Raw genomic sequence first — 15,520 nt, forward strand, 5'->3', positions numbered from 1 at the left:
ATGATTATGTGCTCACTGCTAGCTCCTATTGTGACAAATTGGTTTGTCTTGTGTATAGTGTGCAAAGCGCTTTCTTTATCTTCCGCTCATTAGGCAGCTTCTGTTAAATCAGCACCATTTTTTATAGTTTTAAATCATTCTACTTTCCTTTCCCAATGAAAACTGAGGTTCAGGAAAAGAAGCGATTAACTGCTGGCACAGAACACTATGTTTTTTTTACTGCTGGATGACATGATTTCCATTTGTCAAACACTGCCAAGGCTGGGCAGCATGGCGGCATATGTGAGGATTTGGTCAACATGCCTCTAGTGTGCAACAAGCTGCATTCAGAAAAACTGGATTTAGCCTTTTACAGTACTTCCTACTATACGCTTCTCTCCTGAATATTCAATGAAGTTCCCCATTGAACTGAAAGGGGAAGACAGTATATGTGGGCTGATGATTGATCATTCTACGGTACATGCCAAAGTACAAAACAGAAATAGAACAAAAGAGATTAAAAGGAAGCGTAAAACAAGTATGAAAAACAGGGCAGTGGGAGATCACACTGCAAGAACCATTCCTTAAGTTTGGAATCCAGTGCAGATATTTTTGCATCATCTTCAGTTGTCTCGTATCCAGAGGATGAAATCCAGAACGCTTTGTTCCCCCCACCCGCCAAGATGAGGAACTCATGTGCCTGAGGACAAGATTAGGGTAAAACAAAACTGTTAAAAATATATTGGCAGCGCAGCATGGGAGCTTTTGTTTGTATGTCAAACCATTTCGTGATCTATGAGCATTAGGAAAAAACTAAAGATGCTGTGGAGATTTTATCAGTGACAATATGGAATCTTTCATTCTCAGTATGCTGCTGATTGAAATTTAAATAATGTCAAAGAATGATGATGAAATTATAAAAAAAAACTTGAGTGAGCATTTATTGGCCGTTTATACAGTAGGTAAATTTTTGGGGGTGCGGCAGCAGCTACATTTTTAAACATCTGTGTGTTCTCCTATTTAATAATATATAAGTACAAAAACGTGTGAAGGGAATTATTTTTCTATTCGCAGCAGGAATCAAATCCTGGCAAGATTTTTTTCTTCAGTAGAAGGAATAAAAATTGCAGAAGAATTAGAAATACCAGTGCTTCCTTCAATAATGAAGGACAAGAGGGATTGTCCAAACAGGCTGTGACAGTCGCCGCAAAAAAGAGACATCGCCACTAAAAAACAGAACCTTAAAAAGATTTTTTTTTTTTTGCAGTGGAGGATTTTCCTTTGGGTGTGCTACCCGTTCAGTAACAACAGGCCCTGTTCAGCAACATAGCTCTGGACAAATGAATGAGGCTCACTGACACTTTGATAAGATCGTTCCATCCATTCATTTTCCTCCACTCATTCCTTGTATTTGAGGGTGACAGAGGGCTGGAGCCAATCCCAGTGACATTGGATGAGAGGCGGGGGACACTGTGAAAAGGTGGGCAGTCAATCACAGGAGATGGGATTGTTATTTTTGCTACATCACCCTGCAACTTTTTTTATTTAACATTTTCATTCCCAATCACGAAGGACAGCAACCCACACAAAAAGTACAAGGCAGAACGATAATGAGTAATACAACCAGCTCAGATTCATCCAAATGACTCCAGCTGACTAATATTGTTTGAGATAAGGTTCCTTGACATACGTTATCAGACATCCATTCAGGCCAGGTCGCAAGTGGCTGGAGCCAGTCTCAGCTATCATCGAGCAAGAAGATCACGGGTAAGAGGCAGAGGATTACTGAGAAGGTCAACCATTCCATCAGAGGACACAGTCACGACAACCACTGAAACGGACAAGTCAGAGCTGCCAAAAACTTGAAAAATCTTGTGTTTCAAAATGACCTACCTAATTTCCAACATGCAACTTTTTAGTATTTCTCTTATTTACAGTCACACAGAAACGAATGATGTGCAATATTCATTTTGATTCCCACCAACCAGACTGCAGAGACAAAGGTGAGGCGTCTTGACGATACTACCTCCCTGACAACAGTCTGTACTCTCTGTTCCTCCCTTCAGTGTTCACTGGTCACACTGAGATCAATTAACAGGGAGAATTGATTTGGCTTCGACGTGTACGAGTGTTGACCGCAGATGAGGTTGTCAATTAGTGAAGCTAACGAGATCATTTGTATGTGCGGGACAAGCAACGTGCAGATGTTTAAAGCCGGTTTTAGCGCCGGCAGCAAGCAAGTTTAAGATGCAAATAAAACTTAATGAGAAAGACTTGAAGATTAAAGGAAGTATAATGATGCCATTCATTTTAAAATGCAATTAATACAGAGACAAACTAAGTTTCTCAATCTAAATTCAAAAATAAGCTTTGCAGTTAGCAGTATGTGTATCATTATAGCTGGACAGGTCTTAAATAAGAGAATAAACCACACAGAATCACATCAACGTATTGTCACGACTGTCATCAGGCTCCAGTCTTGCAATGTCACTTGAAGACAGTTGTTACTGAATGACCTGGGAGTGAGAATGGGTTGTCATGATCTAAATTTACATCAAATAAATACCAAACTATTTGTAAATGTGAATATTTTAATTTTAATTTTATTCAAATTCATGGTAAAATTGCTGTGGTTTAACAGAAAGGTGGTGAAAGATGTGTTAATCTTTACATGAAGCAAAAAACATTACATGCACATCTTCCACGTTTTATATTTATTTTTAAACAAATATATTTACTTTATTTGGAACCATAGCTTTTATAAGTTTTCATGTTCCACATTTTCCCATTTAATTCTAGTTGATTTTGATGTGACAAAATAAATGTCTGCGATGTTCTCTCCAGCAAAGTCAGACATGATGGCTGAGGAGATCAGAGTAGACCTAAGGAAGGGAGTCCTGACAAAAGAGGTCAGGAAGATGGAAACACTGTGTAAGACAGAAGTTAGAGAAGAAGGATGTGATGTAATTTCAAATTTGGATGGATATTTCTCAAACCAAGACGTTGTAGTTGCTCATGCCATTATCTCCTTCGGGCAGTGTCCTATAATCTCATTAAAATCTTATGGGTGTCCACCATGTCACAATGATGCTGTCAGACATATTCTATTATTATAGATGGTTTTAAGAGACTTTAATAGGCTTTCAATAATATCACTGGTTTTCAATCCATTATCTATGTAGGCTTTCCAATCCATTACAATTTGAACGAACAATAACAGACATTCCACAGAGGACTTAAAGATGCAAAACAGAATGGAAAAAAATAAAAGAGGCGTTTAAACAGATTGAATTGTTTGGGTTTATTGCTTTGTTTGTTTGCCACTTACACTGAGCCCTAAAACCCCAAGCCTAAATAGTCCACTGTAGCAATCCTCTTTGTTCACTGTGCAACAACTATGTGAGTCGATGTGCTAGATCGAATTGGAATTGGTGATAGTTGTTAAAAAGTTGTGTTGTGCATCTGTAAGCAAAAGCAGGTGGAGTTCAGTTGTCCCTCAGTGGCCAATGGTTTGGAAGAAACTCGATGGATTTTAAACAAAACCTTCAAAGCCATTTCACCAACGGCTTGGTAAAAAAATGACACTGATGCATATAGACAGAAGGTGCTGGACTCACAGGCCGAGAGAAGTGTGAGAAAATAGATGCAGACAGAGACGGAGTGTGGCACACACCTGCACAACAGAGACGTGCAACGAGAATAAGAATTGAGCTGAAGACAGAGACAGAGGTGCAGAAGAGAGTGTGAGAGGGGAGAATGTGAAAAATCTGGTTGATTGCTGGGTAATGAGAGCAATGAACAAAAGGTCGGAGACGAAAGGAGGACCAGCTCCCGCAATTAAGCTAATAAGGCTGAATGCTAGGAGGGAAATGACTTTACCTGGCCAAGGATGGGACCCAGCGGGGGTCCTGGGGCTGCTTGTCCTGACCTCACGATGGCCCGGATTACATTATTCACGTCCACTTTTTTTACAGCCTTGGCTGCCTTGGATATCTTTGACATCTTGGTCTTTCTCAGGAGCGCTTGAATCCGTTCCAAAGTAAACGCTCAATCCATACACTGAAAGGGGAAAAACAACAAACACACGAGTCATTCAGCACACACTCAATCACTTACATGCTGGACTCATTAAAACACCACCGACTGCAGTCACAGGCAAAACACACACTGTTCCATATTCATATAATTTTGTTAACAGCTTGAAATTCACTTTACTCAGGTGTGATGGGAAGTATAGGGGTCTCACTTCCATTACAAAACATATATGAAGGTGGTTATAGGTTTATTTGAGTTTGAGGTAGTGTCAACCCTTTTTATTTGTATGCTTTATTGCTCAGTTAAATTAAGAAACTGTCACAGCTCTGAGCAACTTCTAGTGATGGTGATACAGAGATTTGAAGTGAGAGTAAGGAGGCGGGGGAGGGATGCGTGAGCTAGAAACAAGAGGAATGAAGACATGAGTAAATGAGATGGAGGCAGAGGGACTGGTGAAGATGCAGGGTGTAGAGACAGGGATAAAACAGGAGGTGTGTAAAGGCATTAGATAGGATGGGTTAAAGATTTGTCAACAGTGCCTTGTTAGGCTCATGTTTACCGTCACCTTTCATTGCACGCTTTTGGCAAGCAAAGGAAGAACTTAACATAAATCTCATACTTCAAAAAAGTCACAGAGCCACAATTCCATACATGTCAAATCACGATGCACTGTATAATGTGACATTTTGCTGCCAGGCACAGCACACACTTTTCTTCCACTTGAGTCACAGAAAAACAGCACGAGAGCTGCAGGCTTGAAGAAGGTCTCGCGAAAGTCGCTGGAGACTTCTCGATCAACAGTCGAGCAGCTCCTAACATGTTAGCTATGAGATAGGAAATGTTTGCTCACTGCTAACGTCACAGCTTTAGGTACTTGCAAGATTATTGGTTTCAACACCTCAGCTCAAGGAAATCAATAAACAATAGCTCACAAGCAGTGTGCCTCCAGTTAACACTTCTGCACGTAGGAGAAAGGATGAACAGTTATTTTATATTTTATTTTTTAACAGGAACTTGGCTGACGGTGTTCTCAAGAGCTTCCATTTACTCATTTATTTTTAACAGCAGGCCATTAACAAACGTACAATTACGAACTTGAACTTTAAACTTTAAATATGAAAACTAGATGTGACATTTTTCATAACGCACATCAGGGTTCTCGTACATTTGGACGGAAATTGATTCACGCGTTTCACTTCTTTCAATGAAAGAGCACTCGGAAATAGACAGAAAAGCACATATGCCATCTGAGAAATACAAATCCTCCACACACTTTGTATCGTTTGCAATGGACATTCGGTGCCACAGCCCTGACCTCAGAACTCTGCAGCGTTGCAAGCAATCTTTTCAGTTCATTTCAACATTCTCTCCATTTTCATATTCCAAAACATCCTTGGGTCTTTCAGAAAAGCACTTTTTTAAATGAAATACATTTTGATGATGAAAAAACTGTGCTGCAGAAGCAACCGGCAACTCATACGTCATGGGTTAGCGTCACAGGGAACGTAAAGCGGTTCTTAAGACGCCCGCAATCTGGAAGACTTTGAATGCTTTTGGTGTGAATTATGGAGAGTATTTTTTTAAAAACCACATTGTGAGAGATGGCACTGATCTCCAGTTGATTAAAAACAGGCACGTTGCCAGGAATGTAGTAAAAGCTACCGGGTCTCCTTGGAGTTACAGCCGTGGCGGTGGGCCAAGTTTCTACTTAATTTGAAGCACTTGATCAGTTTATGTCTTAATGTTGTAATCCCTTTGGCCCGTTACTCAACATGGGTGCAAGCGGTGGTCGTATTATTGGCAATTTTGAAGGCATGCATTTGTTTTGTGCACACGTGTGTTGGTTTATCACCGATACGGAGCAATGATTCATCAACAAAATGTCAATACACCGCTTAAACTGCAAGCTCCTTTACTCTAAGACTCAACATAAATGTTTCCCTTCATCTTCTTTATTTTCTTCGTCATGAAGATCTTGAGATAAGACATAGTTAGCAGTCTAATTCTTTGTGTACTGTATGTGTAATTTATAAATAAAATGAACACATCAATTGATTGGATATACTGTATAATTGTTTGGACGACTCATGCAGATTAGATTGGATTAGATAACATTTCAGTAGATTAGATTTTTATCTCTTAACAACACAAGGCATGTGCATACGATGATACACGTCAGCATGTTTGGACTGGCGAGGGAGATTTTAACATCCAAGTGTGGAGTTTATACTGTATGGCTTTACCCCTGGTTTCCACTGTTTCAGCCGTGTGACTGAAGATCGCATCTAAAACGTTTCAGTTGTGTTCAGTCAGATGGTTTCCACCGGGCATGATGCGTCTCAGAGGCGACCTTGACCAGCTTCTATTTTTTACGTGGAGTGCTTCAGCTCCGCGTCAAACTGGAGTAGAGTGGATTATTCAGGTCGAAAGTCAGGTGATGAAAAATTAAAGTGGTACATTTTCAAAGTAAAAAGCTTCACGGAGGCTTTATAACGCACCATACGACGGCATTTAGTGCATGATAAATGCAGTTGTACGGTAGCTTCATACAGCAGAGGCTGGTTCCCTCCGAACCAATCACAGAAGAGTGGGCGTAGTGGGGAAACAAGATTTCAGCTTCTCGGGAACAAAGTGTTTTGGATGGGCCCAGGCTACGCATGTTTGCTGTGTACAGGCACAAAACTCTATATTGTGTACAATAGGGGTCCGATGTCATTTTAAAAGTCACTCAAATTGCCACATTAGTTCCTCTTTAATATGTGCAGCTCACTTACACAAATGCATCTTCTCTTTAAAACTTTCAATTGATGACAAACACATAATTCACCATTCTAATAACACATTTTGCCCATGTTTATTTGCTATCTTGCTTTCATGAGATATGTTTCCTAGATAATCAAAAAGTATTTTCAGCAAGTATTTAAATTGCATTTTTCAGTACCCAATACATTTGTTAAAACACCCATTACATTTTTTTCAAAAGCATGAAAAGGAACAAAATATTAAATGTAGATAGAAATATTTATGTACATCTTCTCCTTCCAGGATTTCCCATTATGGGCTGTCACAGTAAGTTATCCTCCACCACCATAATCTCCCTAGTCATGCAGATCGTCTTCATGTTGTTGTTTACTGCATCCATAAGCCTCATTGGTTATCATCCATTTCTCCTGGTATTTCCTCCGACCAAAATGCAAGAACTGATAATAAGAATGGGCTCAACAAGCGCTCATGAAGAGAAATCATGAGATCAACACGCATAAGTGAAAGTTTCCTTTTGACAACTCTGAGGGACTGAAATCCTTTTGTTAAATTCAGGAATTGCCTCATAAGTAATAAGATGTTTAGATATATGTTTTAATCTATATAATATGAATTAGAACTGACCAATCCTGACTACAGCTGTCAAATACATGAGAAGCACTGTATGTTGGGGAGCAAAGAAAGGCCAGTTCTTATCAAGATTCAGGAAGATTCTCCCATCTGTTTCAATTGTGTCACAGCCAAAATCCCTGTGAGCTTTCTTCAACATCAGCAGGCATCAGGTGTCAAGGACAGTTGAGGGATACTTATCAGTACTAATACGTTTAAGAGGGGTGAATGTGTCATCGGCATACAATAACGCCCATTTTAATCCCACCTTTAAACACATTTGCCAAAGTCAATCTGGGTTGAGTGGCGAGGAGAGCCTGAACTCAGCTTTCCTCAGAGACATGGAACACATAAAAGCAGGCATGTAATCCTCAGTTGGAATAAAAGTGATACTGACAAGGCTGTATAAGAGAGAAGAGAAAAGATCAATGACTCTTCTCAAGGGACAAATGCAAGTTTTAAGATTGAGCTTCCAGATGCCGGGAAATCCTGCATTCGATAAAAATAAGCACCGCCAGGGAGAGAAAAGGTCTTGTAATGATTCATTGTAGGCATCAGAGGGTATCCAATTAGATCAACGGAGGAGACATGGACCAAAAGATATATGAGACCTCACGCTGCTATATGGCTACAAACGGAGAGAAACTGCTCTTCAAGAAAAGTTGTGATTCTATCTGCGCTGCTGATTATTCGTCAGCAGCTAAAGTGCAACCACCATGAGGCAATATTTGTCAGAGCATTAAGGCAGTCTGCGGTGGGCAGAAAAAGACTCTCAAATAGAATCCATTTACTTTGAATTCCCTCAATAGCCCTCTTTACAATGTGGCTCACATACACCACTGCTATTCCAGAGGTCAATTTCACACTGCACAACTAATGTTTCATTGTGGGAAAAAAAACCATGGGGCAGTTTCAGATCCATTTTGAATCACGTTAGACAATTTTGAAAATGGGCAGAGGTGTATGAGAAAACATCTTCAATCACTCTGTGGCTGACAGAAAGGTACAATACAGAGGAACAAACAACAAACACCTGTAAGGAATGGAACAAAAGGTTCGATGCAATAAAACACTTGATCAAGAATAAATGGAACACAAATAAAGACAAAATGTGAATGAACGAAGAAGACAAAAAACAAGTAATTCAAGAGACAACTGTCTCAAGTTCTAGATGTACCCACAAGATTTTTTGGCAAATTGCTTGACGATTTCAGGCCACATCAGGAGGCTAGAAATGAATGTCTCTGAAAGTGGATGATTTGTTCTGCTACAGTATAGACCCTCCTGACCTGGAGGTGTGCGCTGTGCAGGAGGAGTGAAGGAATCAGACTAAACTATAGGAGACTATTTTGATGTGTGCAGCAGAATACAAGTTGGTAATGACGAATGGGCTGATGAAAGTGAACTGAGCTTGGTGCGTCAACAGCAGCAGTAAGACGCCAAACAAGAGAACGACAAAAACTTGAAAACCTTCCTAAATCACAACGAATATATAGAACAGCACCAAAATTAAATCACGTCTAAGTCTGTCTGTTTTCTCCTCATATTATGTTGTGCTTAGCTGCTAATGTTTCTAATGTTGTCTTCTCATTCCATGCTGCGCAGAAAGTGAATAGATAAAAGTTGTATGAGTATCAATAAAGGCGCCACCGGCCAATGTAATACAGAGTAATGCCATGTCATGCGAACATTTCCACGGATATTCCTGGCATGGTGGCTATGTCTCTGTCAGACTTTATCTGTCTGTCAGTCAGCAGGCAAAATAACTTTTTCATTTTAAATTTTCCAGATTATGATCAGGATCCACTGAACTTTTTTCAGTGAATTTTTCAGCTTCTGACACAGCAGTTCTCATTCACTATTAATGTTTGCTAAAGAAAATTGCTCGAAGTGTGACACACCACTTAAAAGCAACAGAGTTCCCAGCACGATGTGCTTAATGAGTCATTGGACACCAACAGCCTAAGAAGAATAAGCTTTAGATGAAGGGAAATAACACCAAGTTAAACATCACATTATAGGTGGAAGAGAGCTGCTTGGCTGAGGCCTTTGCTTTTCTAGTTGCAGCGGGTTATTCATGGATTCCTCTACTTTTCCACTGACTAATTATTTTTGAGCAGTGAATGTTCTGCGTCATTAGTAGCTGGATTCCTAGAGAAGGGCTGAGATGGAGCTCAATTCTGAGGGTACTTCTGTATGGAATGGTAAAACGCTCACCAAGAATAAATGAGTTCACACTAATCGCTTGGTAGAACTGGACTGTCTCTGAGAAAAGAAGGCAAACGCAGTGCGTGTTAAATAATAATAACGGTAACCAATAAACCAAAGGCATCCGGTTGCATAAACTCTTTATTGAAAGTGTCACTTCTGAAAGAGCACATACATTCCTACCTTGTGCTTTTTGTGAGAGGGGGAAAAAAGCAATTAGCAACAGCAACAAATATTGGCTTTGGTTCCTAATGGGGTAAAGGGAATAAAAGCTCAGGGAGTTCAAAGAGCTCACGCTTTATTGCACCGCAACGGCAATCTGTGTTCGGGGATGAATAATGAAACCTTCTTTTTCTCCCAAAACGAAATTACTCATCACAAGGTCTTGCAGTAAACGCTGAACAAAATCGACCTACGTAACGCGCCGGAGTACAACCAAATTTGCATTAGACCAGAATGAAAGTGCCGACAGGAAACATGGTTCAAGGCGGCGCAATAATCCTCGATCAGAGCCGGGTTAATGCTTCCCTTTGAATAATCCAATGGAAGTCACAGTAATTTGAAAGAAAAAAGGACACAATTTGAGCTGCTCTTTAGGGCGAATATTACATTCCAACAGCAATTACTGGCAATAGCATCGTCAAAAAACAAGGGAAGCGCAGAAAGCGATTTGTTTTGGCTGTCTGGTTAGTGTGTAAAGGGATTTTGTGTGTTAAAGGGGATGATAAATGATGAGCCACAAATACAAAATCTAAATGAACCACCTCATAAAGGAGGCGGGGCAAGCAGCACAGATGGACTGTTGGCTTTTCTGAAACAGACTCACGCAGGGGTGGGCCATTAGTCCCATACAGGGATGCGTGGGTGCAGGGTTTACTTTCAATAAAATCAAGAGCACACCTTTTCATCAAGCAGGAGTCTGAACTGCAACGACTAGTCAACTATAACCCACTATTAAATTAGTGGCAGATGGGTTCATAGTTGACTAGTTATCATTCTCCTAGCACAGTCCACAGTGAGGGGAGAAATGGCTGAGGCTGTGGACCATCGCAACCCAAAACTATGGGACTATTTCACAAAGGACACATACCGTTCACACCACATTTTGAGCTATTGAAATTCAAATATGACGTTTCAAATCAATATTTAATAATCAATATTTACAACAAGTATATTACTATAAGTATATATATACTATATTACTACTAACAACACTACAGTCGGACATGTTGCCATGTTTGTCAACCCATACACATATGTAGACGAGTCGACTAAAGCAGTCTGTGACAAAAATAATCATTGCAACTAATACAGCTAATGATTATTTTCGTTGTCGACCAATGTATTAATTTTTGTTTTTTTATTAGTCGACTAATCGCGATTACCTTTGTTTGGACCTATTTTGAATTTCTGTTTAACCTAAAGTTGCAAAGATCATCTCACTGTGGTACTCTACTCGTACATTATTAAACAAGTATATTAAAATAATGACCCATAATCCGGGAACATGTATTAACCCTGTGAAGCACAGACCATGAAACAGTTGACAGAGAGCTCTATCTCTTTAAAACAGAGGTCTTTTTGGGCCTTGAGAAGAATTTAAAATCATCACTATTCATATCTGTAGCCCATATAAAATATCTGATCAACATCCACATCAAAAGATCTTATATGAATAATAATCTAAAACGATGTGTTCAGTGTAGCTCCATAGTTCAGTTCTGGTTATTATTAGGAGGGGAGACACTGAGGACAATTCACTACATCTACAACTTACATGTAAGCTCCGTGGTAACCGACATGCTAGCTGTTAGCTCGAGAGTGTTTGGCATCACAGACCACGTTATCGATGACATCAACTGAAGCCGTAGTTGCTTCTTTCAGTTGAAACCTCATGGTTAAACTTGACTGGTTGGAACAAAAACCTGCACCCTCCCGGCCCCTTTTGAGGACCAGATAGTTCAGGTCTGGACTAGTGTGTATTGTTGATGTTTAACTGGTGACATGATATATCCGAGACGGCTCTTCAGTTCATAGTCATCCCGGACCTTCACTGAGAGATCTTGAATATAAGTTTTATGCCATCTCACGTACAACAGCGCCTAATAAACACTAATAGTTTTCGACTAACGTTATCGTTACATTTCCCTTCTTGCAGCGTCATAAATCTGAATTTGAAATTAGCTTGTATTGTTCTTCTCAATGATGTGCCACGCACAAGCAACACTTTACTTTTATTGTCGGCTCAGGTACTGATGTCCTTGCAGCTCAGTGCACACAGGCTCTTTTACCAAAATGGAATTCACGTGTTTTATTACTCTTACAGAAGTGCACCAGTGGAACAGTGGATATGCTTTGACATGTGTCACAATCCTGTTCAGTATTCATGAACCTCAGTTATTGTCTGAAAGCACTGAGATAAGGATGGAAACGATTGCTTGACTATCTTGAATAATTCAATTCAGAAAACAGACTTGTTGTTGCTTCAGGTAATTCATTCTTAATGTGTAAATAAATATTTTCGGCAGCACAGTGCACATTTGCCATGACAAAAGGATAAAGGGCAGAGTTGGGGAAGCTAGGCAACAAGTGTGGAGCAAATTAGTTTGTGTTACATGAACCACTTTTTCGTGATTCAATTCCCAGGACTTGAGAGAGATGTTTGATAACATCTCTCAGCATTCATTGCCCCATGGGTGATAACACATACTGACACATAATGACAGCAGCGGCACTAACTCACCACACTATTCCCCCTTGGTCATGCCAGTGTAAATGGAAATTATAGTTACCTGTATGTATGCAAGCAAAGCCTGTTAGCTGGTGCAGCACACATAACAGGAAAAAAAAATCACCCATCAAATAAACTTGACAGAGCCTCGCAATTGATGTAAAATATTGCACTTCTAAACGCTTAAAAAAAGTTTCTTTGTGTGGGTGTGTCAAGTGGACAATAGAATTGAATGACATGACAGCAACAACTGATGAAAAACAACACCTTTAGTTATAGTTTTGTTTATAGCAACTACCTGACAGAATTATTTGTGGAATATTCTAAAGCAAAAATAATCCACAGCTACGCCGAGCTAGTTCAGATATTTTATGGCCACACTACTTTGTCCTCTTTGACTAAACTCATAAGATTAAGAATTACCAAAGCACTTCATTCCGTTTCACGCCTGATTTGGTCTCGAGAACCACTTGGAGTGACACACTTGATCCATTAAATAAGATTATGCGGTTGGGAATACACCAAGGAAAACCTAAGATGGGGTTATTCTCCCCTTTTTTTCTGTTCTGTGCAGACAACCATGGTTGTTGTTTTATTCTGTAGACTGGTAATAGATCTGTTCTTCACATATTGAATGGTTAGAGTGGCTGCTATTTTGGCATCACAAGAGGCGAACCTCTTCTGAGCAGAGCCTTCACTCTCATTGACCATGACTATTCACAAACAATTTCTGAAATTATAAACGGTACAGGGTTTCAGCCAGGATTTCTTTTCAAACAGTGGTATCACAGCAAAAAAAGTGGGAAATGGAATGAAGCCAATAAAGACGTGATAGAGGGGATCAATCAGTGGGGGAAGTTTTGACATTTACTGACTTGGTGACAATAAAAACAATAAAATCATGAAATCAAACATAATCACGAGAAGAAAATCTCTCTCAATAAGCAATGGTCTCTCAGATCATATGTCGGAAAGAGCAAGGAACTTCAGTTTCTTTCGGGGGTTTTCTGTGAAAAACAAGCTGAATATCATCACATTCAAGTGCACCTCCATCCGTCGTGTTGTCAGTTAGTTTCATGTTTGCACTTCATTTCAATACGCTTGAGAGAGTTCATCTTTTAGAGATCATTTTACTGATGGCACAGCGGCTTTCATATAAGCCGTGGCTGTGCCCCACGACTGTTGACATGAGGAACATGTACAACAACATGTAACCTCAAACCAACTCTATGACCACAAAAATTATCTTGATCACAGAGCAGTAATATCTAAAATAACCAAAATGAAGTCTTCATAAGGTGACACATTTCACACCTGAAGTGTTCAACAATCACAAAAGTATCAACGCAAAAAAGCGACAAGCAGAAATTGAATTTCGTGAATCGGACCATGTTAACAAGAAAAAAAACCCTCTGTACTCCTAACTGGGTTCAGCAATTGCATTTTTCTGACTGATTCTGTTTTTGCAGGTGGAAAGAAAGCTATGACACAGTCCGTGGCGGCAGAAGAAAGCCACCCACCAGCGGCCTCGCATCATTGAATGAAACTTTGGTAATTATGGAGAAAGCCGCATACAGACTGAAAACACGGGATCTATTTGACAAATGCTGGGAAAGCTGATTAAACAATAGAGAAAATGTGTAATGCAAAATAAAATGATTCCCCCACAGGGTTAGTGGATGTTTAAATGTGACCATTGTGTATCGCTCACCACAGCAGAAATGCTTTTTTCTCAAATACAAGGCTTTCCCCAAAGCAGCATTTATCACAGCTGACAGCTTACATTGAGCATTATTAAGGTTGCTCCACATACACTATACAGTATATACAGGTACACTATCATTCCCCTCACGCAGCTTCCCCAAGACAAGTTTCTTACCACGACTGGTCTTTTTACCATCGGTTGTCCTATAGATCACATTGTCTGAGGTAAACATGTCAGTGAAGGGAGAACACACCTTGTCATGATGACACGCAGAGCTACATAAACTCCAGTGAGAGGATGCAAAAATGACACTCCCCATGTTAAAACCCATTACATTTTATCACCAATTCATTACGAGGATCCAGAAACTCCTCACAGAAGCGAAACAGCTTCTCTGTTGTTTCAAATAATTAGACGGCGAAGACACTTCTGGGATGGAGCTGACCTTGATTGCCGAAATTAATCAAGTTGCTATAAAAGACGTGGATTTAATTGCAAAGTGATGCCCACCGCTGTTTGTTGTTGTAGCTATTAGGGTCTGGTTTAATCTTCATTAAGACGACAAACACTGTCAACAGCAACAAAGCCTCACTCTCTTTACGCCTTTTTACCTCAGGCTTACAGGAATGCTTTCAAAGAACAGAAGACATTCTAAATCTTCTCGGAATATTGCTTGAATATTCTGTAAGTTATACTGCAGAGAAAAACAGAACTGGCGTACAACCTTGATGTGCTTTCCTCTACATGAAATGAAATGTGCTTACTAGACTCAGCCAATGACATTCATAAAATCCATCTTCATTCCTTTTGAAATCACTAGAAACCACATCTGGTTGTCATTGAATAAATGTTTAAAGACTTGAACTGCACATTAAAGGAAATGTTTGTCAGTTCACAGTAAAACAACAGACGGCTGAAAACAGAGCTAATGTGTTACTCTCAGCATCAGTCAGTTTCTTTCTACACTAACACCACGTCTATTACTCTCATACAACAGTTAGCTCTGCATCAGTAATGCAACATTGACCTTGACAAGTACAGCCAATATGCACTGATAATCCTGCCACTGACATCATTACTTAGTCCGGTCGGTGCCAGGTAACCGCATTTGGGGATTGAATAGCAGATAACATATGAATGAATGAGCGGAATGAAATTTCAATTTCTTATTGTATCATTTTATTTATCAGTCATCATTGAATAAGTAATGCAAAATAAAGCTTAAGAATGTTTTTATTATGCAAAAAAACAAAACACAAAATTATGAAAGAACGTGAAAATATTAGTCAAAAGACAGAAACAGAAAGTTATAATGCAAAGTATAGATTCATTTTTCAATACAATCAAGGACAAAAAAGTATACAAATTAGAGAAAACTTTCATAAAATAAAAGAGAGAATACATGGAATTCGAGATACGACACGAAAACAGAAACCAAATTCAGTTTGGTACTGATTTACTTTGGATTATATTTAACAATATTTCTATTT

The 15,520-nt window shown here is 39.4% G+C and overlaps 1 protein-coding gene across 3 annotated transcripts in view; it reads right to left on the reverse strand.

Moving 5' to 3' along the window:
• The window catches only part of mrpl11 (mitochondrial ribosomal protein L11), a 66,279-nt gene that overhangs the window by 41,181 nt on the left and 9,578 nt on the right, over nucleotides 1–15,520 (reverse strand). For 2 of the 3 annotated variants that reach the window (XM_053879470.1, XM_053879469.1), the window contains exon 2: nucleotides 3,859–4,038. In XM_053879470.1, coding sequence (XP_053735445.1) covers nucleotides 3,859–3,981 — 123 coding nt within the window. In that variant the 5' untranslated portion in view covers nucleotides 3,982–4,038. Of the gene's footprint in view, nucleotides 1–3,858; nucleotides 4,039–14,283; nucleotides 14,385–15,520 lie in introns of those variants that run through there. The other variant, XM_053879471.1, reaches the window with a different exon arrangement.

Source organism: Synchiropus splendidus, chromosome 11 (genome assembly GCF_027744825.2).
Source record: "Synchiropus splendidus isolate RoL2022-P1 chromosome 11, RoL_Sspl_1.0, whole genome shotgun sequence".
In the NCBI taxonomy this organism is placed as follows: domain Eukaryota; kingdom Metazoa; phylum Chordata; class Actinopteri; order Syngnathiformes; family Callionymidae; genus Synchiropus; species Synchiropus splendidus.